Source organism: Thunnus maccoyii, chromosome 11 (genome assembly GCF_910596095.1).
Source record: "Thunnus maccoyii chromosome 11, fThuMac1.1, whole genome shotgun sequence".
NCBI lineage: Eukaryota > Metazoa > Chordata > Actinopteri > Scombriformes > Scombridae > Thunnus > Thunnus maccoyii.
This window is the reverse complement of record NC_056543.1, coordinates 10,132,341-10,155,156: the sequence shown is the minus strand read 5'-3', so window position 1 is coordinate 10,155,156 and position 22,816 is coordinate 10,132,341. Positions and strand designations below refer to the sequence as shown.

The 22,816-nt window shown below is 41.5% G+C and overlaps 1 protein-coding gene across 3 annotated transcripts in view; it reads left to right on the top strand.

The window, feature by feature from the left end:
• The first annotated feature begins 685 nt into the window (after nucleotides 1-685).
• Nucleotides 686-22,816, top strand: part of LOC121907106 (neuropilin-2-like) — a 100,186-nt gene continuing 78,055 nt past the window's right edge. For all 3 annotated transcript variants that reach the window (XM_042426485.1, XM_042426483.1, XM_042426484.1), the window contains exons 1-2: nucleotides 686-1,687; nucleotides 15,075-15,255. In XM_042426485.1, coding sequence (XP_042282419.1) covers nucleotides 1,612-1,687; nucleotides 15,075-15,255 — 257 coding nt within the window. In that variant the 5' untranslated portion in view covers nucleotides 686-1,611. The remainder of the gene's footprint in view (nucleotides 1,688-15,074; nucleotides 15,256-22,816) is intronic.

Here is a 22,816-nt window from a genome sequence, read left to right as displayed (position 1 = left end):
GTGTGTGTGTGTTAGTGTGTTTTGCATCCAGGAGCTCAACCATTATTACTAAATACGCTGCTCTGCATGACAAGTCAATCTGACTCTTGCATAGAAAACTACATGCTACTCATTTTGATAGAACTCATAATTTATTACTGGAACACTAGTGTCTTCTTGTTAACATCTTACTGAGTTACTCATCAGATTTATTTCCCTTCTGATTACTTTACACATGCAAATTGTATGTGTTTTCCCTGTAATGCTGTAAACCAGCAGAATACTGCAAAGCTCATAAAACTGTGCTGTGGGCCTCCTTTCTCTCCCTCTGTTTTCTGCCTTTCTTCTCCCTCTATTCTCTTTAATAGCAGAGAGAGATGGGGGAAGAAAGGAGAGAGATGGGGAGGGAATAGAAAGAGTAAATGAGGGTGTATCTAGATAGAGAGGCAAGGGAGAAATGTGGTATAAATGAAAGAGAGGGAGATGGTGGGAAATATAGACGGTAAGAGAGGGTGAGGCAAAGAGGGAGAGAGAGAAGGAGAGAGAGATGAAACTGCTCTTTAATCAGTGAGGGGCTATATGGAGGCGGGCCGAGGTGCCTACTGTAATCCGATACACGCGCACGCGTACGGCGTGCACGCACAGCGAGGCAGGGGACTGAGTGAGCAGCCCTGCTCGCTGCCATAAACCCGGCAGAGATCGGAAGGGAAGGAGCGCACTGCCGGAGCTGCCGGGAGAGAGAGAGAGAGAGAGAGAGAGAGGGAGGGAGAGGGAGAGAGACAGACAGAGAGAGCGAGAGAGAGAGAGAGAGAGAGAGAGAGAGAGAGAGAGAGGGCATAGAAGAGCGAAGTGAAGAAACGCACAGTTTGTAGGAGGAGAGCGCAGAGGCTGCACGTTTATTTTCTCCCGATCAGTTTTACGCACGCACGCCGAAGCTGCCTCTTCCAGAAGATCCACTGTTTTCTTTTGCGCAAGAACAGACTGTTATCGGGACAGTGTATTAAGAGGAAAATCGATGGGAATATATATATATGTGTATATGTATATTCTGTAAATCACTTGTCCTTTTGCTAAGTGAATGCGCCAGAGGGAAAGAGAGACAGGGCAAAAGATTTGGGGATATTTTATCGAAACGAGGAGACCAGTCCCTTGAGACTTTTTCAGGTTTTGTCAAACTTAATGGTTCTTGGCAGATGTTTCTGTTGGTTGCTGATGGTTTCAATCAGTGATTTCTTATCTGTTTTCTGATTGTGTCTGTCATCGGTGTTGACGGGGTCTATATTCCCACGCGCTCTGTGACTGACAGAGGGACACAGTGCTGCTGTCTGTGCGCACCGACATGGATTTTGAGGCTTTAAAAATGTGTTTCGAGTAGAAACTGCGCTGATTTCAGATCTCCTTTCACAGATTGCCGCTTTCAGTGTCCCCGAGAGAAGCAGTGGCACACACGGACATAACTCATACTGCAACCCGGCGTTTGTAGTGGATTTTTGGACACTACTCGTGTTGCGCTTGAAAGAAACTGTGGCAAAGAAGAGGGGAAAGGGGACTTTGGACTGCAGCTTTGTCTAAGATAAACATAATAAAAAGGAGGAGAGGAGCTGATTTTTCTCCACACCCAAGGGAAAAAAGATGGATTTATTCATGTGGCTTTGTGGATGTTTACTGGCTTTTCTTTTGCCTTCATCAGTCAAAGCAGAGGAAGGAGGTAAGTTTGACACATTTGCTGCCCGCTAAAATCCCAGTATCACACGTAGGTGTTAAAATGGAATTGAGAAAACTTTTTCACACTCATAACGAAAACAGAGTCTATAAAATTATATGGGGCATATCGTTAAAAAAAACGCGTAAAAAATGTAAAACATTTTATCGAAACCTAAACCATTACGCATTTTGTGGCTACAGGAGCTACTCCAGCCTCATTCCCCGTTCAAATAAATCATTAATTAATACTGTACTGAGTGGCATTGATTATATCAGTTTCAGCACAATTGGGAGGGAGATACCTGCTACAGGATGTCCTGTCTTCTTTTAACTTTGCAGCAGCGTCGACCCATTTCACTCTTGTCAGCGTTTACACCAGACAGGTAAACACTCAGTACACACTCAGTAAGGCTAGACAACCTGTAATGAGTGGTCAACGTGAAAGTAAACGGCCACAAATATGAACACAAATCAGTTCTGTTTTTTTTTTCATTTAACAAAAGTCTAAATTCGTTCCCTATTTGCGTAAAGGTTCGTGTTTGGCGTCTGTGATTTTGTGGCGATTTTCAAAATCACCTGTTTATGGACGCGGGGAACTCAAACTAGGCGATGTTACAGATAAAGTAAGACTACCAACAACAACATTTTCATCACCCCAGTCCACTGCTGGTTTCACTCCGTCCTATAATGACTGGAGGATGTTGGCTTGGTATCAATATAGATTTTTGTCGTCTTGGAGAACATTTTAACCACATGCTGTAGATTTGTATCTGCAGCTTCATCAACCACTGATCTCATGAGGGCTGTTCAGTAATGAAAAATCACTATAATGTTCCCACAATATTCCTATCGGGACTAATATCCGTATCAGCTGCGCAATAGTATTAATTGCGACCTTAACGCACTTGTTTTATCCCATAATGTGTCATTATAATATAGTCTTGCTTGGAATACGTTTTTTTAACTTAAAGGCTGGCAGCTACATGCCTTTTATAGCTTTGACTGCATAGGTCTGCCCTTCTAAATGTTACAGCGGTTTGTGCGGAGAGGTGGCGGCGAATCTGACCGGGCTACTGTCTCCGTCTACCGGAGGCCAGCACCGACGCTGCAGACGCACGGGGGTCCGATTTCGTTCCGCTTCCAACGACCGAGGGTGCGGAGATCTGTCACCAGTCACCCCCAGTCCGTGTGCTGTGCGTGATGGTGTTTGCAACTGCATTTACACCCATAAACGGTTTACCTCAAATGTTGTACGCACTGGCTCTGGAGTGAGAAACAGTACAAGCCGTGCGCTTTACACTCTGTTAAGATGGCAAGGTCTAATGCGTTTAACGCAGGTCTTCATGCGCGTATCTAAACAACCCACTTTTACGCACTCTTTAAGTGTATTTGAATAAAACAAGCCTACCTGTGGCGATTCAGAGTAAATGCATCAATACTTAAATTCTCTTTTATGTGGCTACGGGTTGTGTTTATGAGTTAATTGAAATGTCAGCCAATGAAAACGGAGAACCGTGACTTGTTGTTTTATAAACCAAACTTTTAGAGAAGATAAAGAGACCGTTTACATCATATTTTATTGTGGTGCTCCACACCCTTTTATGATATTAGAAGCAAAAAAGTTCAAAATAGACTGACTTTTTTTGTTTTGTTTTGTTTTGTTTTAATTTCTTTTTTTTATTTATTTATTTATTTATTTATTTATTTTACCACAAACAGTCAGACACATTCACCGTCTTTAATGGGTTTCTGCAAAAGTGACTATGAACTTGGCTGTTTTTTTTTAATTTTTTTAATATCACCTCATTGTTCAAACTGCTTTGAAATACGTTACTTGAAATGAGGCAAAAAAAGAGGGAATTTAAGAGGTAGCTGTGGAGAAGTTGGCTGAATTGATTAAGGGCTTATTCAGGAGGCTAGCCGGGGCTTTTGCAGATCTCATGACTTGGATTGAGTGGCCTGTCTGCCAAATGTTGTTTTGGAGAAACAGTGTACAGAGAACACAGTGGAGGCATTCTTTACATCACATTGCACCTCTGATGTGAGAAGATATGTGCCATGGAACAAAGTGCCGTATGTGGAGCTTTGCTTGTTGACTAAAATTTCAAACTCATTCTAGGCCACTGTGAACTCCCTGGTTGGGGTGATTTCACTCCAGAGACCTTTTTATGCCAAGATTTACGTGATTTAAATTAAACCGTTAAAAATGACTTCTTTACATTCAGTGTGAAAGCAGGAAGTACTGAGCAAGATTCTTATAACACAGCAAAAACTCACAGGGAAGTTGTGCAGCTCAGGGTGGATGGGCACCGCCTTTGACTTTACTAGGTTTCTGTTCTGTCTACTGTGGTAGTCATCATTTTTTTTAAACAATGACCAAATCTTTCCCGAACATAACCAAGAAGTTCTTTTTTTTGCATGACCACAATCAGTTTCCTAAAAATACAAAACATGTCACCACTATAACTGACCAACAGCTAATTTTGTTCTGATGATATGAGGACTTGTTGATTATCTGTTATTTTCCTGATAACAAGGCATCTTTTGACAATATATCAACCTTAATTTTTCTGGGAACTCCCTCAAACTCCACTGGAAATCTTTCTGCTGGTACATCGAGAACCACTGGATCACACGCACTCACACTGTGTGAGGGGGACGTTCCCTCAGCAGTAAACTTTTACAGATGCTTCTGCTCTGTTGTCTCCAGAGATATGAGCAAGGAGAGCATAGTGTGACAAAGAAGTGTATATACAGTATATAGAGAGAGACAGGAGGGAGGGAGGGATGGAAGTACAGGGGGGAGGAAGTAAGAGAGACAGAAACAGGCAGGGGGAAGCTGCGAAAAAGAAGTGAACGAAGCGGAAGAATGATTTTTTAGCCTTGCTGTTTTATCCTGTTTCTTCATTCCGTTTGATCACAGCTGTGCCTGGAAGGGAGATAAACGGACATAATTGGCCACTCAAGACTAGCTGTCTGCCTCTATAGTGTCTCTGCTGAAATATGCTTGATGATGAAACTGGCTCACTATGATACAGAGTGTGAGGAGTATGCTAGCAGTGGGGGGGCAGGGGGGACTTGTCCACAGGTATGCACTAACTGTTTTTTTTGGTGGCTCAATGTGATTTTATGAGGGGGAAACATTTTTTTCTCCACCTTTTGGGAAAAAGTCAACAACCTTGCCCGCATATAACTAAATAAATGAGTCAGGTGTAGTTTGGTTCACTAATTCTGCAAATTATGCATTTTGGATATGCAGGTTTTTATGTGACTGTGTAAATCAAAGGGCAGCAGTATGGTTCAACCCAGTTACAGCCAAAGTGTGTAATAAGCGTGAAAAGTGTACACGTGTATGAAGGTGCAGTACCAGCAGGGGGCAACACTGTGGCTAATGTCTGGTTCAGTTTAGTCACAAAAACCACTTGGTTAGCATAAGGGAAAGATCATGGTTTGGGTTTAAATGATCACTTAAAACCTGGTGTGGTTTAAGGTTATTACTTCCTCAAAGTTAGGCAACCTTTGTTGTCAGGCAAAGTAAACACCACAACAATCGTAGTTACGTTTTTTAAAAAACTGTCCCGACACTCACCATCCATCATGCCTCTGTCAATTTGCGGTCTTGGCGGCTCAGTCGATGTTAGGTATCTTTTGCTGCACAGAGGATTGTGGGTATTGGAACCCACCTGTACACTTTCACACTTAGGTGAGGCAAAACCTGATACTGACATGGTATCCCCTAGTGGATCGGTGAGTGTATTACATGCTTTGGCTGAGCTTTTCATGCTTTTAGAAGTTGAATAGAAAATGTTAGGTCATTGTATTGCTGAACCAAAAGATGTTTTGCTCTATAACTTAATGCAAACCTTGTATGAATGTGACTGGGCTCCCTAATGCATTTGTTATTTACCAGCCTCGAGCTTTACTGTAGCCCCATGCCTAACATAACCAGGTGTTGTGTTGCCCTGTGGGGCCCCCTTGTAATACTTAAATGTTACATTGGTCTGGGTCGAAATGCTTTGTAAGCTTCAACTGGCCATCTATAAAACAAACCAACCATGTCATTCATTCACACAATGGGGTTATACCCTGTTTTTGCTCTCTACAAAATTAATTGATTCACTGCCACTGACACAGTCATTCTATGTAATTACTTTGCTTTAGAGAAGATCAGTTATTAGCCTGAAATATTACAGATATTATATTCTATAAATATGAATTAAACTGTATTTGTTCCCTTCTTTGTAATTTTGTGTTTCTGTGGATAATTACTCAGTGCATATGAAGACTGACAAGAATACTTCCAAAAGGCTAGAAATACACCAGCGTATTATGGTGAGACAAATAACAGAGTAAAAAAAAAAAAAAAGTGATTGAATGAATAATGCTCAATATTAGCAGCAAAATATATTGCTGCTGGCTATAAAAAGAAGGGGCAATTAGCTCATCTATCTATGTTTGTCTATGCAATTCCCATAATTTTCTTGTAATTTTCCATGATTGTTTTCTCCCCCTATGTTAGTCATCCTTTATTACCACCACACTGTCAGATATGGTAAATGATTCACTGATACTGAGGGAAGGAAATGATAATGTAAAATCTATTTGCTGCTATTTGATGGCTTGCGAAGTTTCATGTTAGCAAAGCATACCGAGAAAAAAAATGAAGCAATAAAAAGAAAGAGATGAGGAAAGAGTGAGCAGAGATGGAGAGCAAGAGAAAGAAACGGAGAGAGCAAGGGATCCTGAGAGTCCAAAAAAAAAAAAGAGAGCGAGAGAAAGGGAGCAAGAGGGAATGAGCAAGCATGAGAGTGGCATTAGTGGAATAAGAGGAAAGCAGCAGAGTGTGAAGCAGTAGTTGAGTGGAGCCACCTGCAGTAAACCAACCCAGATTTATTCCTCTCCTCTCTGTGGAGCACAGGAGGTAAAGCATATTATTCATATATATATTCTGGTTATAATGTAGGCAAAAGACTTAGTTTTTCTGTATTTGATTGAATTAATTTATATGTAGAGTATCAGACCATTTTTTAGTTTCCACTGGTTAAATAAAATGTTTTTCACCCATTCTAACATGGCTGAAGGCCTTCGTAGTGACATCACTGGACAAACGAAGAGGCCATGAAGTACAACTCAAATGAAAACATTTCAATCAGCTCCTTTAAGGTGATGGTTAGATTTAAATGATTGATTGTATGTGACGATCTAACATCTGATACTAATCTGTAGCAGGTGTCACCGTGGTGGAGACTCTCTTCAAAACTGATTTCATTTTCAGGTAGCAGGTGTTTTCCACCAGGTTTTTTAAGTTTAAAGGGTTATCCTTATTCTTCAAGTGATTCAAACTGCTGGTGTTTTTTTAATTTTTTTCATTTTGAGGCACATCTAAGTCATAATAAATCCCAATAAATTACATATGGATTAGCCGTACAAAGAAAATTTGGACATAAATCTTTCAATCACTGGAGTGACAGTGACTTAACAACAGAGGTCCTGGTCCACTGACATCAACAGCCGAGTCTGCAGTGAGCGAATAAGCATTAAGCCAATTAACCTTCAGCACATTATTTTCTCTCTTTGTCTCTCTCTCCCTCTCTTTCGTCAGTAAAAGGGAAAGGACAATTACTGGGTCCAGCAGGATGTTCTAATTACAGTTATCATGTCATTAGTAAACTGTTAGTATTCTAGTGTCTTCACTGGCTATTGGTAATGACTGGAGTAATTAGAGAGGATGGGGAGATGTGTGTGTGTATGTGTGTGTGTGTGTGCTTTCTTGTTTTTTGTATACTTGCGAAGAACAAATGTCCTCAGAGGGATGGGGAGATCATGGAAATGCTTCAAATGAGGACATTTGCCTCTCCTCGCTTCTTTTAGTAAAGCTTTACACACACAAAGAAAAATGTGTGTGTGTGCGTTTGTGTACGAGCTAAGCCTTCTGTGTCCTCAGTAGTCCCTCCAGAGCAGTGCCGTGCAAGGCCAGAGGTTGTTTTCCTTTTTCTCTCTCCCTTCACGCTGAATCATCTTGTTGTTTTCCACTTTTCATGGCACTTCACCTCTTCTTTAATTGCACACCCTGTCTCTTTCTCCACACCTCCCTCTGTCAGTGTTTTCCCTCGCTCCGATTAAGAAACCTCCCTCACCTTCTTTTTGCCCCTCTCTGCTACGGTGGGAAATCTCTTTACTGTTTCATCCACTCACTGTCTTTCCTCTCTAACTCTGTCAATCTTATGTTTTCTCATCTTTGTTCTCTCTGCCTGGAAAATAATGAACCTTAACGGTTGGGAATCCATTCATATGGCTTGTTAGAGAGACTCCATTGATACACATCTTGACAAATAGGTTGATAAATAGCATCAAGTAGGCTGTTTTTACTCTTTTTTTTTTACCATCACTTTAAGGGATACACATATCATTTTAATAATCAACTCTTTAGTAATTTAGGATGATTGCGTCATAAATTATCCAGAGAAGACTAATGAAAAGCCTGTTGTTTTAACAGTTCAGTTTAAGACCCAAATGCACACACAGACCAGGAGACTCAGGAATGGTTAAGGGCAGTTTATTGTAGCTTGAGTCGAAGATGGATGTGATGGCTTAGCTGAGTGTTCTTTGGTTTTGGACGTGGCAAAGGGGCTGGGAATCGCAGAGCGGAGCAGGCAGCGGTACAGGGCAAAAGCAGGACTGAAGCAGGAAGAGGGGCTCAAGGCAGGGCAGAGTAAACAGGGGATTCACAATCCAAACTGGCAAACAGCGGATGAGGACAAGGCTGACGTGGCAGGTGTACAGGGAGCTGGTGTGGTGAACTGCATTGGTGACTGAACCAGCTGGCAGAGTCTGGAGAGATGAACTGGGGACTTTTTACTGCTGTGGTTTGTAGAGTTGATTAGCAGATCAGCTGCAGGAGCTCAGGTTGAATGGGAGAGGGAAACCAGTAGGCTATGCCCAGTATACGCCCACACACAAACGCAGAGAGAGAGACAGACTGGGGACAGACATGAAACACAAGGAAGTGAAAACCATGGGAAAATCCTGGGAAAGAGGATGTATAACTGACCTCCTAACACCTGTATGCAGATTTCTTTTGTATGCAGTTGTTAAACAGTTTGTCATATTGTTTTCTCATTGAGCATATCTTTTTTTAACTATGTGAGCAACCTTGTTGCCATAACTTAATATGGTCCAAATTACTTTTTGGGTGGATTTCAGGATCCTACCAGTAAGTTATTAAATCTTTATTTAGACAGAGTAGATTGGCTGAGCACACTGCGCAGTAACAGTAAGTAGAGTTGTCCTGGCTTTCTCATCTGTATTATCCTATATAGGTTTGAGTGTAGTTCTTGACCTTATGTTCAGTTATATGATTAAATGTAAACTTGCATAGGAATGCACCATGCAAACATAATGTCAGCTGAAGTTAAAGGAACCAGATAAAATCATGGGGCCCTTTTGCTCTACAGAACATCAAATCCAGACACTGATGCAATGGGCCTTCAAAAGGCTTTATTATTTTAGCTGTTATTGTACATAAATGCTGCGTAATGTACGCACATTTCTATTTATCCTGATTAGCCCAAACCATTGGACACACAGCAACTTGTGTACCTTGGCTGTTTAAACTGGACTTTGGCTGGGCTCCATTGGAGCGTGATTTGTCCCAAACAAATTAATTTAACCTCAAACTCTTTTCTCAAGTCATTCTTGAACATTATATCTACCTCTCTGCCTTACAATGTGGTTTGTCCGCTAGTCTTCCTCTTCCTCATATTGTTCTCCTTCAGTCTGTCTTTCAATTTGTCTTTGCCACTCTGTCTTGCTTTTGCTCTTAAATCTTTCTCTCTATCTATCTTCCTTTGTCCACGGTCCTTTCTCTCTCTTCTCTCTGAAGCCCCACAGATCAGGTGGTGTCTTTGCTCTTGAGTTGAGAAGCTTGTTCTTATGTCAGTTTTTTTTTCTCTCTATCACACACTCATCCTTCTTTGTTCATAACTCCTTGTCTCTCTTCTCTCCATTTTCCCATCACTCTTTTTTCATCTCAGATACTTTGTAGTCCTCCGCTATCTCCCCCCCCCCCCCCCCCCCCCCACTCTCTCTCTCTCTCTCTCTCTCTTAAACACACACACACGCACACGCACACACTCTGTTCTCTCTGTAGTTTTCCACTGTGGCTTAATGCAGGGCACCTGGAGAAAAGCACAACCCCACCTGTTTGTGTGTATATGTGTATATGTGTGTGTGTTTGTGTGTGTGTGTGTGTGTGCGTGTGTGTGTCTGTGTAAGTTGTATTTTCTGTCCAGTGAGCTTTTCTGAGCTGCTGACTTTCTCCTTTCAGATGATGAGAGACAGATGTTCTGGCATCGCTCTCTCTCTCTTTCTTTCGTCCTGCTCTGCCTCCTTCTCCCTTTCTTTCTCTCTCCTCTCTTTCTCTTTCTGTCCATTCCTGAGGTTTCCCAGGTTTCGTTGACTAAAAGCTCTTTGGGTTTGATCCAAAGAAGACATTTCAGCCTGTTATTTGCTCATATTCCCAGAGTCACACAAAAGCTTTTTACAACAAACGTATCTGTATTTCTACTGTTTAAGGTAACAATGCCTGAAGCATTTTGTGAGCGCTTTGTGAGGCTGGAACTGAGCCAGTTTACTGAAATACAGTGTAAATAATAAAAAAAAAAATGCATACAAATCAATGGGAAAAGTTGTATTTTTCCCCCCTCAGGCTCTGATGCAGATTTTATTGATTGTTAAATTCAGGGACCTGTTTCCAACAAGGTCACAGTAATGAGAATACTAGAGTCGCTGCACTGCTTTGAGTATTTGGGCCAGTGATGGTGGATAATAAGTTGATCTGCCAAATGATAGCCTTGCTCTTAACAAGCCTTCTGGTTAGCAGGGTCAGGCACACTTTCTCTCTCTCTCTCTCTCTCTCTCTTTCTCTCTCTCTCTCACACACGCACACACACACACAGGCTGAAAAGTGTCTCTTTAGAGTCAAATCAGACTCTGTACGCAGAGGGAAAATGAATCTGTAAGGAGTCTTAGAAACAAGGTCACAAAATTTGCATTTGGGGCCAACAAACAAGGATCTAGTTCAATTTTGCAAAGCAGCTCCATGTGGAAGTGTGTGTCTTTGTAATTGTTTGAGATTTTGTGTGCGTTTGTGTTTGTGTGCATGTCCCTGTGCATGCATTTCTGCGCAAGTTTTTATTACATTTCTGTAAGATTGCATGTGTGTGTGTGTTGAGTTATGCGCATGTGGGGAAAAGTTGCTGAATAGGTGTTATCAGGATGCAATACTAAACGTGGCAGAGAACCATAAATAATGCAGTGACCTGTCTTATATTCCTGCTTGACTGCTTAGCACCGTTTACTGCTGCTTATCCTGTGTATATGTGTGTGTGTGTGTGTGTGGTCTGAATTCAGTGATGTCTTAGCCAGAGGGGGATAAGCGATGTTCAGCGGTTTGTGTTTGTGCATTTGTTGTGAATATGTGGTCTAAATACAGCCTCTCCCCGAAGATCACACATGCTGATGTGGTTGAGAGAAAAGCTGTCTTGTGTGAAGTCTGGGGTCAAGAGTAGGGAAGTGGTTGTGTTTTCTGTGAGGGACAGACAAACTGAGACGGAGCTGTTGATGTTTTGATGTGGTACTTCTGTTTCAGCTTATGCTGATGTTGTTAAAACTCACCACAAAAGTGGAAGAGTCCAGTATGATGCTGCATAATGGGGTATGATGTTGCGCAGGACCGTTAAAGGATTATTCTGGTTTATTACAACTCGGATCTCATTTTCTGAGTACATCTGTAGTCACAGAAGGTTTGCTGAGACCTGGGAACACAGTGACATTGCTGGAGTGAAGTCCAAAGGGGCAAATTATCATTGAAGAGTCAAAGAACCTGTAACATTCTTCTTCTTTTCTCCCGTTCTTCCTCTTTTCCCAACCCCCAGTCATCCCTTTTTGCCTTAGATCTCTTCAGTTCCTTGTGTGTACCTGTTTGATGATTCTTGACATGAAGTCAGGCTTTTCCCCCAACTCAGCATCTCCTCTGTTCTGAGACGCATGCACACAGATATTGCAGGTCAGAATGCTGTAGGGGGGAATACAAATTAGCATCGCTATACATTTACCGTTGGAGGCTGTATTTACATAACCTCTTAAGATGGCAGTTAGTTGTCCTTCTCAAAAAGAAAAAATGTTTTACTCCCCCTGTTTATCAGTATACTCACTGCAAGGACTCACGCACATGAGCTCAGTCTCAGTGTAACTTTAATGTGTGTATATCTAGCACACTGAATAAACAAACAATATCAAATTCACCTGAAATATGTTCAGTAACAACACATGCTAGAGGATATGATGTCATCCATGCACTCATAACCTCAAATCGTGTCCTGCCCTGTTTGGATGTGATAATCGTTGAATGACTTTGTGTGTGTCCGGAGATCGATAGACCCTTGAAGTAGAGCAGACACAATACTTGGGGCGCACACAGCGTCTGCCTCTCTATCACACCAGCCTTATTCATCAGACACTCGGAGGTGCCGTCTCTATCGGCTGCACGCCAGAGGTGAGGAGAGAAAAATGAGGGAAGGGGAGTTGTTAGACTGAGAATGAATATCAAAAAATGGACACAAAGACAAAGATGTTACCTACAGAAACTCACATTACATGAACGGCAAATACGAGAACTCTGACACAGTCCCAAAAAAAAACACGTTTCATAAAGGTTTATTGTACTGGATTGACTTAGATTGCACAGGTGTTCATGTTATTGTGTTCACTCCTCTACTGTATACCCATTGGTTGGTTGAAAAAGTGTCTTGAAGTCAGTTGAAAGTTGAAAAAAGAGTCGTATAGTCGTCTATGAAAAAGGATAAGCCTAATCAAGAATAAGCCTGAACAAGACTAATCCTTAAGACCCAGCCCAAGAGCTACTAAGTATGCGTTATGAGTCCCAAGCAATCGCTCATTAATGAATCAGATTTCTCTAACAATCTAGATTTTCTCCCCTTTGCATCGCCTCTGCATATCCCAGATATTTCGTAAGATACAGTTAGCCAAGTGGTGTGCTAAAAGTGGTGTTTGGCTGATGCTGCTGTGAGATTCCTGACTGGTTAAACACTAATCCAGGTGGTGCTGAGATGAATACGTCTGGCTTGGTTACATAGGCCTTGTAACTCTACTCCTGTATTACTGTATGTCACCAGGGAGATTGGAAACAGATAGGAGGAGATAGACAAGATTAGTTGGCTCGCAACACGGGAGAGGAGGGAGAGATAGACGGAGACAGAGAGATAGAGGGAGGCACAGAGAGGTGATCACTAATTGTTTACAGACAGTGTGAGGTAGACACCAGATATAGATGCCAAAGCGTCAATCACTTAGTGTGCTGCATGCTGAGATGTGACTTCTACTTTCAAGTATATATATCGTACACCATCAGCCTACATGCATGCATATTTTCAGCCATGATGAAAAAGTGAGATTTTAAATGCTGCATGTCCCCCCCCCCCCCCCCCCTTCTGTTTAGCTCCATGTGAATTTATGTTGAAGACGGTGTCCGATAAAGTGTTTATGCCGTGCGTGCATGTGTTAATGTTTGCATGTGTGCCTCCTCACAGAGTAGGTTTACAGTAGCCAGTCTATTAATAGTTTTAAAACATGTCGTATTCTGCTGAGTAGTTTGACTTGGCTATGTCACCCCACTCAGCACGCTGGCAATAACTAAAACGTCATAGCAGAGAGCCGGCTTGACTGTGACCCAGACCAAGAAGTTACACAACTTAAACATACAGATACACGACGAGTTTGTGAAGCGGGTTTCTTTAGGGACATTTAGCCATGATTGAAACAATAATGCAGACTGTCAGGAGGTCGATTGTGAGTTTGTTTTCCTTTTTCTATCATAAACAGGAAATTGTTTAAGGGGTTGCTCATTGCCCGATTACATCTCTATTATCTAGACCTGGTCCATCATTTAGCCCAATATATTAGCTCAAAATTAATTCGCTTTGGTCCAATTGTACTAATTTCTGTTCTAAAAGAATAGTTCTTTCAATGCAATCATCTATTTAACAAACACAGGTTTTCAATTTTCTCTTTCAACCAAAAATACACACATAAGACAAATAGGCAAATGCCAAAATAAGTAATAAGTCATGTTTAAAGTTTAATTACTGAATATTAGACTGGTAGTTAGTGTTAGTTAGAGGTGGTGCACAAAGAAGATAACAACCTTGGTTGTTGAGGCTCTTCAAGCAGATTGTGGCTCAAAGTGTGTTAAACTGTTAAACTGGACTTAACAAAGAAGTACTCATAATGTATCCACTCTGATGTTTAACTTACATTTTCTAGATCTTAAACAATGAAGAAGTTCAGCTCACTTAGATAGTCTGTACAGTTCATCAAACAGGGACGCCAGTATCGTGCACAATAGTTTCCATAGATCTAATACAGCAGAGTTGTGTGTAACGGACATGTTATGCCGTTGGGTGTCACAGATATATATGAGTTACCCATCTATGTCAGGGTACATCTGCCGCAGTGAATGAATGGCATTGTTTATGACACAAAACAGACGTATGACTGCTGACAAGTGGATCCGCTCTGTGACAGTAACTGTGGCATCTGGATGGCTCATTCACCGTCTAAGTGTGTGTGTCAGTCGTGCTGGGTCAGAATGGCGTCTTTGTACGTCGTGATGCTGCGTTGACCTTTGACACCGCATTCACCCAGACACATGTACACACACTTCTTTGTTTTTCATATCCTGTCTCTGCAAACACACAACTCTTATCTTCATTTTTATCTGGTTTGCCCTGATTCCCTATTGTGAAATCATGCGTAATAAACAAATATACTTAATTAATATGTATTAGTGTGTTGACATCGTCCTGGTCAGGCATGATAAGCAAACAACATTGACTCTGATGGTATTTTTGACTTGAATATGCTGCTTTGAAGGAAGTACTATAGTTGTGAAAGGCTTATCTGATCAGTTGGCATTTTCTTTTTTTCTTTTTTCTTTCTCCTCCGTCTTTCAATAGTAATTTGTTTTCTCACCTTTCCTGATGGTTCCCTCAACCCCTGCCCTCTAATTTCTCCCCTTCTTTTGTCTGAGTTGTTTTTTTTAATCACATTTTGTAACACTTATCAATGACCTCATTCCAGTGAATCTATGTATTAACCTATGAAAAAAAATATTAAACGTTACACAACAATTTCATCACGGTTCAGATCCTTTCAACGCTCGTATAGGAAGATTTCCATAGCTCATTACGCAGGGCGATAAAGTGGATAAAGGCCACCGCAAAGCATCATGTTACTGCATCCACTTGACTTTCCTCTAACTTTATTTCACCTCTAATACTTCTTCTTCCTCCCCCGTGTCTCTCCCCATCCAGCGTCTGAACCATGCGGTGGCTATTTAGATGCCAGCGACGCCGGTTACATCACCACCCCCGGCTACCCACTTGAGTACCCACCTCATCAGAACTGCCGCTGGGTCATCACAGCCCCCGAACCTTCGCAACGTATCGTCCTAAACTTCAACCCACACTTTGAGATAGAGAAACTGGACTGCAGGTAAGGATGAGTAGGTGGATTATTAAAGGCATAGGTGGTAAAAAAAAAAGGGATTTGGAGAAAAAGAATGGATTGAGATTGTGATTTAAAGTTGCATCACAGGTTTGACTTTTGACCACAATATTGTTAAAAAAAAAAACTTTCTCGTTGTAGTTTCTGTCTCCAGCAGCCTGTCTCTGTGTGAGAGTTGTTGGGTGTATTTGGTCAGCCCACTCTCCTCCTGTTTGTCTGGCTTTAGCTAGCCCATAATAATCACTTTGGGACCTCCCTTGGTCCCTCATCTCTAATTATCAAAGTCTAATTACAACACATTTACTGTTCCAGGATGGTTTTCACACTTCGAAATAATACAGAATACTGAACACAGATTAGAGGATTTGTTGTCCATGATCGTTTTTGGCTGTTTACTTTTGTCGCATGTGGAGACTGAAAGAAACGCAGGCAGTTCGGAGGATTGAAATTAAAACACAGACGAGTATGAGACTGGTTAAGAAGCAAACAGACATTTGAGCTTACTATACAGAGGGAGTAATAGTGAAGCAGTCACACGGGTTAGAAAACATACATTTTAACGATAATGAACTAGATTTGTACAGCACTTTTCAAAACAAAGTGCTCCAAAGAGAAATATGAAGGAACATTGCACACTACAAAAAAAGATAAAAGAACAAAGACTGGGATGAGAATGTGAAAAAAAATGAAAACATTTAATCAAATAATGTAATTTTTCTAGTAATTTAAGTTAAACCTCATGGGCCAGTATCAGCAAATGGTTTCTGGGCCAGTCCAAGCACTGCAAAAAAACCAAAAAAACAGGAAAAACCTCTTCCAAAAATCATACCATATCACGCAGTTGGAGCTGCAGCTGGGAAAACAGCAGTTTTACAAAAAAAGTAACATCAGGATTATAATAGGAAAGATTATGAGACAAGAGAGTTACTTATTAGTCACCTGAGCAAAAACCTATAGACAGAAAACACAAACATGAACGCCTGTTTTCTTTAACAATAAATTCATGGGCCTTAAATGAAACTACTGGCCTTCCCTCACTTCTGTGGGACTGCGGTAGAGCAGAGACCACTGGCTCTCAGGAGTTTAATGGGTACTATGTGTGTAAGGGGGCCGCAAATATAAACCCACTGACACACGCAAGAGGGCAGACAAATTCAGGAACACACACACTTACACTTTTCCCCTTTCTCCCGTTATGTCTCTGTTCCGGTTCTTTCCCATCGAGTTATTAACATTTCAGCCATATCAATTATAGATAGGCAAATTTCCCCCACTCAGATGTACCAAAATCATTCAGACATCTCTTTGTTGGAATTGAAGCATCAATATTTCACCGGCTGGCTGTTTGTTGAAAGGCTGAAAGGTTGAAAAGGCCTGTTATGCTTTGCTGTTTTGCTCTACTTTCGCGCTGCACTGTGGAAATGAAACACACTTCTCTGTCTCTGTCGTTTTTCAGTTTTACTCTACGGTTCTTATCTTTGGATCACTTTGATGCATTACATGCTCTCTTCCTTTCTGTCTACTTCTCCCTCTTCCCTTGGTTTTTCCTCCCGTTCACTCCCCTTGCCCTTCTTTCTTCTTTCTTCTTCGGATTTCTTACATACATTCTGCTTGAACTGTAAAAACAGTAGACTGATTTATTTATAATGGTACATACAGTACAATATGTGTGTACGTGTGGTTGTCTAATAGTGTAAGTGTTCTGTGTCTCAACATTTTTCCTTCCAGTTTGCTTCCAGTAATGACAAATTATAGTAATTGTCCAAACCATGCCAGTAAGAGTGAGATATTTGCAGTGTTGGTGGTAACATTTCAAGCCTAATAGGCTGTTATTTACAAGTGTCCTACAGCGCAGAGCTATTTAAGTCTACAGGCGCCCAACGCCCGTCGTGTGTGTGTCTGTGTATGTGTGTGTGTGTGCAGGGGAAGGATGAAATTGATCTGTTAGGTTCAGAGGGCAAAGAGGCCAAGGAGAAGGAGCAGGGGGTGTGTGTGTGTGTGTATGTGTGTCTGTGTGTGGGGGGGGGCAGACGTACGTGGTCGCCCGGTGATTGTCAGCAACAACACACACATACCAACGTCTGTCTCCGTGTCTGTCAAATGTTGTCTTTCTCTGGAACACAATCTGTCCCTCTCTGTTTTCTGCCTCTAAAAGTCATATTTTACAATTGTCTCGTCTCATCAGATTCGTTTAATATCGCCGTGAGAATGTTGTCCATATGTTCCTCTTCTCAAGCTTGTAGATAACAGCATTGGTAAACAGTAAACTGCTGTTAATCTTCAGTTTATGGAGAGGAGAATACACACGGATACACACGCTCATGTTGTCGGGACAAAGGAGTCGTCTGTGTTTCTGGACAAAGACTGTATTGTGAACCGGGAATATGGTTCCTCTCTGTCTCTATTTATCCCATAAAAAAAACGCATGATACAGTTACATCTGTCTCTCACAAAAGCACGTATCATCACACACACACACAGACACACACACACACAAACAGCTTTGTTATTAATATGTATGCCCTGGTCAGAGAAGGGTTGTTTTATTATGTCACTATGTTGAAGCAATCTAATCTATTACGGTCCTGATTGCAATTTAAGATGGTAATCTGTAATCCATAATGCATCACATTTTGCTGAGCACTTCACTGGCTTTGCAGGCAAAATCGATGGAGAGGTGGTCAGTGAGAGAGAGCAATGTTTTCATTAAGATTCATATACAGTAGCAAATTAAGGAGTCAGCTGGAGGGAGCGAGAGACACGAACAGCAACACTGATAAAAAAAAAAAAAAAAAGCCTGTGCCCTTGTTAAAATTAGTATAAGCATAGCTTATCATGACTCAGCGTGACTTCCTTTTTTCCCGTCACATGACACGTATCACAGTGCCACATCAGTCCGTCACTGGTGACAGGTTTCAGTTAGCTTCCAACAGCTGTATCTGATAGGGTTTGTGTGTGGAAAAGGCCAAAAGCACATGATGGACTGGTACATGCACAAAGTAGACTGTATATGAGTGTGGGTATATACTGTACTTGTGTCTGCAAGAATATTCTTTTTGCATTCACCTTCATTTGCAGTTGGATGCTGATGAAAGTTATTTTACATATGGCGTGTAATTGTTTTAGACGCTGTCGCTTTTAGCCTCAGTTTCAGTGCGCTCTAATGATAACTACATCAGAGAGAGATATTTGTAGTGCTCACAGTCTCTCACTTAAGGTCACTTCTCCTTTCTGAAGCTATTTTCAACCATCATTTTCACGCCATTACGTAAACATGAGGTTTAATATGCAACATAACCTCTTCAAGTGACAGACAGACATCCAAATTTAAAACCTAGGTCTCTACAAAGCAACAAGTCCGACTCTTTGACAGTATTCCTAGATGTATTCCTTTCGTTTTATGTGTTTTTCAGAAATGTACTGCAGAGAAAAGCCACTTAATTTACTTGTATTTGCACTCTTTCTACACTGATATGAATATTTATGATGTAAATGTATTTGACAGAAAGTAATCCCCTAAGATAGTTAAGGTCAAAGAACTACTGCAAAATGATATTTCTCTAAATTGTAGCTTTTCGAGACGGCAGTTGGTTGCCTACTTCACATTTTTCCTCTTAGCTCACTGCTCTACTCTTATCTGTGAAAGCAAGATCTCTATTTGGAGTGTTTGGAAAGAATGTGTGTGTGTGTGCTCACACACTCACACACACACACACACAAATACTCACACAGATACACACAGCTGCTTAGGGAAAAATGCAGCGTCAGGGTCTGTTGAGGGCAGGCTCAAATCATCCTGACAGCTTCCCTTCTCTCTCCCTCCTCTCCTCTTTCCCCCTGGCTCTCTCTCTCCCTCTCTCCCCTCCATTCATCCTCACCCCCCCTACCTCCATCCCCCTCACCGCTGTCCAATGGACCCCATCTATCATCTTTCATCTGCTCTTGCGCCTTCCGTCCATGCCTCTTTCTTCATCGCATCTCCTCCTTCCACCCCTCTTTCCTTCCCTTTCCTCCTTCCCCTCTTCTCTCACCCTCTTCCTTCTGTAGTGGGCCAGTCCTTTTATAGGCCAAATAATTATTCAGCATTGCATATGAAAAAACACAGGCAGCAAGCCAAATGCCACACACCTCTTCTTTTCTCTCTGTCTCGCTGTCTTCCTCTCGTATCTTCTCATTTCCTTCTCATTCTCCTTCACTCGCCTCCCTCTTTAAAATGCATCTATTCCTCTGTCTTCATCATCTATAGACTTTTCCTCAGCCTATATCCGTCTTCATCCTCTCTCATCCTTTAGATTATGTCTATCCATCTCTTAAGTCTCCTTTCTATATGTCTCTCTTTTTTCTCATCCTCTCCTCATTCTCCATCCTCCCTGTTCCTCTTTTACCTCAGATCACACCCCAGACAGATGCTATCTGAGAGAAACACACACACACACTCAAAGACTCCCATGCAATACGCCTGCATAAACAAGATTACAAATGGGCACACAGAGGTGCAAGCATTTTTTGGCCTCTCAAATAGTCTCGTATACAGTGTAAGCACAATAAGCAGACAGGCACGTAGGCAGCTTCACATTTGTATGGCAGATGTAAAGCAGTGAGTGAGTTAAGAAGTGATTTATATATGAGAGAAGCAGCAGTCAACGCTAATAGTTTCACTAATGATTTAGACCTTGTCATTGTGCTCTGCCTCAATCAATCATTTAACTTCACGCTCGATCTCTTTTCTGTCCTGTCCTGTCCTGTCCTGTCCTCTTCTCTTCTCTTCTCTTCTCTTCTCTTCTCTTCTCTTCTCTTCTCTTCTCTTCTTCTCTATAAGTAACAACCCAATTTATTAACATTACTTTGCACAGGTGTCTGAAAACAACTGTTAAAAAACATGCTATACTTTGAAACTAGACTTTGGTGGAAATCTAGAAATGTTTGATCTCTCCTGACTGGCAGGCAAAAGTCCTGGGGACACAAGGTGCAAAAGGAGAATGATTTGATGTGGCGCTGTCCTCGGGGCAAAAGGAAGAGAGAGAAAGGTGGAATGAGAGTTGAAGAGACTATATGACAGCGAGAGGAAGCGAGAGGAACAGCATTTGATGTGACAGAGGATGTTGAGTTACCAGCTGTGGGCATTTAGCTGCTGCCCGCATATTTGCATTAACATCACAGTCACTCTAGCAGCAGGAGAGTCATGCATCCAGACAAGCGTCCCAGCACAAAGCCGGAAGACAATGTTGTTAGAAAGCTACAGAGATACAAGTCAGGAGTAGATGGTGTAATCAGAGAACACCTTGGAGCCCAGACGTGAGGTACAACACAGGTGGAGGTTTATTTACCTGCATTTCATAAATCAAAAACTTTAAGGCAGTGATCGTACTAGATGCCTAACCATGCTTTCACCCAACTTGAAGTGCAGTTTGTTGCTCCAAGAATGTGAGACACGCCCAGAGAGCATACACTCCAGACCCTCCTCCAACACCACTGGAAGTTAGAATAAATCACCACCTCCACTTCTTGCACTAAAGTCCAGTGTGATTGACACCTTACCCTGTTTATCAAGAGAACTGATGTTTACAGAAAAAGGTCTGAAATTAGAGGATGTGTTAAGCGCACAGACACACACACACACACACACACACACACACTCACACACATACATACACTCACACACAGGTAATGCAGGTAATAATGATAATATCTGTGCTCTGATATACAGACACTCCCTGAGGCCCTGAAGGTCTGCCTGATCGATGTCTTGTTACTGTAATGACTGTGTGTTTGTGTGTGTGTGTGTGTGTGTGTGTGTGTTGTGTGTCTGTCTATCTTTGAAGGACTGACCCTGATCAATGTGTGTTAAAACCATAATGAGGAATCGATTAGTTGTCCTGGAGACTAGTGCTGGACACACATGCACACACACACACACACACACACACACACACACACACACACACACACACACACACACACACACACACACACACACACACACACATGCACACACAGACAACCGCACACTCTGTCCATCTGTCTGCAGTAATAGGCCTATTACTTGATAACAGTGAAGTCAGTCATCCTCCTCACTCTCTATTAACTGCTTCAGTGACAGACTCACTAAGGCTGCTTTAACGCTTCAGGTATATGGATAGGCTGTATATACACAAGGTGAGTGTGTGGGTCATGCTCATAGACTTGAACTAACACACACCAAATTAAAACACACGACTTTAGTGCTGCATGGGACCCAATGTCTCATCCACAGGTCTGCGTATATAACATTTTACTGTGACTGACTGAAAGGACGGCATTTTTTTAACTTTTCACAGAGTTTGTGATTTGTTTGAGTCATTGCTAAAAGTTTAAGAAACCATTTTATAGATTAAGGTAATGGATATGATACATAAAGACTCCTGCTTGAACAGGTTTTGCATCAGGAACCAAATGATACAAAGAGGAGCATGCAGCATGGCTCCAATACACAATACATAGGACAAACATACAGCAATCAATTTACAATAATAAAAATGAAAAGTGAAACAACCACATTAAAAACATCAATGTTAAATGGATGTTAAAAGGTGATGGGCCCGGCTAAGTTTTATGGGAGGCTGTAATGAAGAGAATATAGGTAGGTCTTCAGTCTTGATTTAAAGATTTCAACTGAAGGTGCTTCTTTAAAATGTAATGGAAGGCTATTCCAGAGATAAGGGGGCACGGTAAAAGCAAATGCTCTGAAGCCAACTGATTTTTTTGTTAACTGAAGGAATGGCCAGGAGACCAGCATCTAGAGAGCGAAGAGGGCGTGCTGGTGTATATGGTGTAATTAGCTCAGATAAATAAGGTGGTGCAAGTACATGCAAGGCCTTACAAGTTAAAAGAAGAACCTTAAAATCAGCTCTAGCTTGCACTGGGAGCTAGTGAAGAGAGGCCAGAACGGGTGTTAGAAGGTCCACTTTTCTGTTTTTTGTCAAGATTCTAGCTGCAGATTTCTGAACAAGCTGCAGAGTTCTAGTAGAACTGCTAGGAAGACCAGAAAAAAAGTACATTACAATAATCAAATCTGGAAGATACAAATGCATGCATGAAGGTTTCAGCATCATGCATTGATAGAATAAGTCAGATTTTGGCAAAATTACTAAGATGAAAAAATGCTGTCTTGGTAATAGCCTTGATATGAGACTGGAATGTCAGACAGGAATCAAAAATCACCTCAAGGTTTTTGATGGTCGAGTTTTCAGAGATAATACAGTCATCAATATTGACACTCAGATTCTCATACTGATGCTCATATTTTGCTGGTCCAACAACTAATAACTCTGTTTTATCAGCATTTAACAGCAAAAAAAGTAGAAGAAATATGTTTCCTTCACTTTGATCAGGTGTTTTAGCGCTGTGATGTGAACATTAAAGGGCATTTCATGGTTGCCACATGGCTGCATGGGTCTGCATGCAAATTTTGTCAACTGCCCAAATGCATGAAGGTCTGCAGGGACACTGTGTGGATGTTTGTGCATTGCCAAAAAATTTGTGACCCCAAAGACTGTACTGTATGCACAAC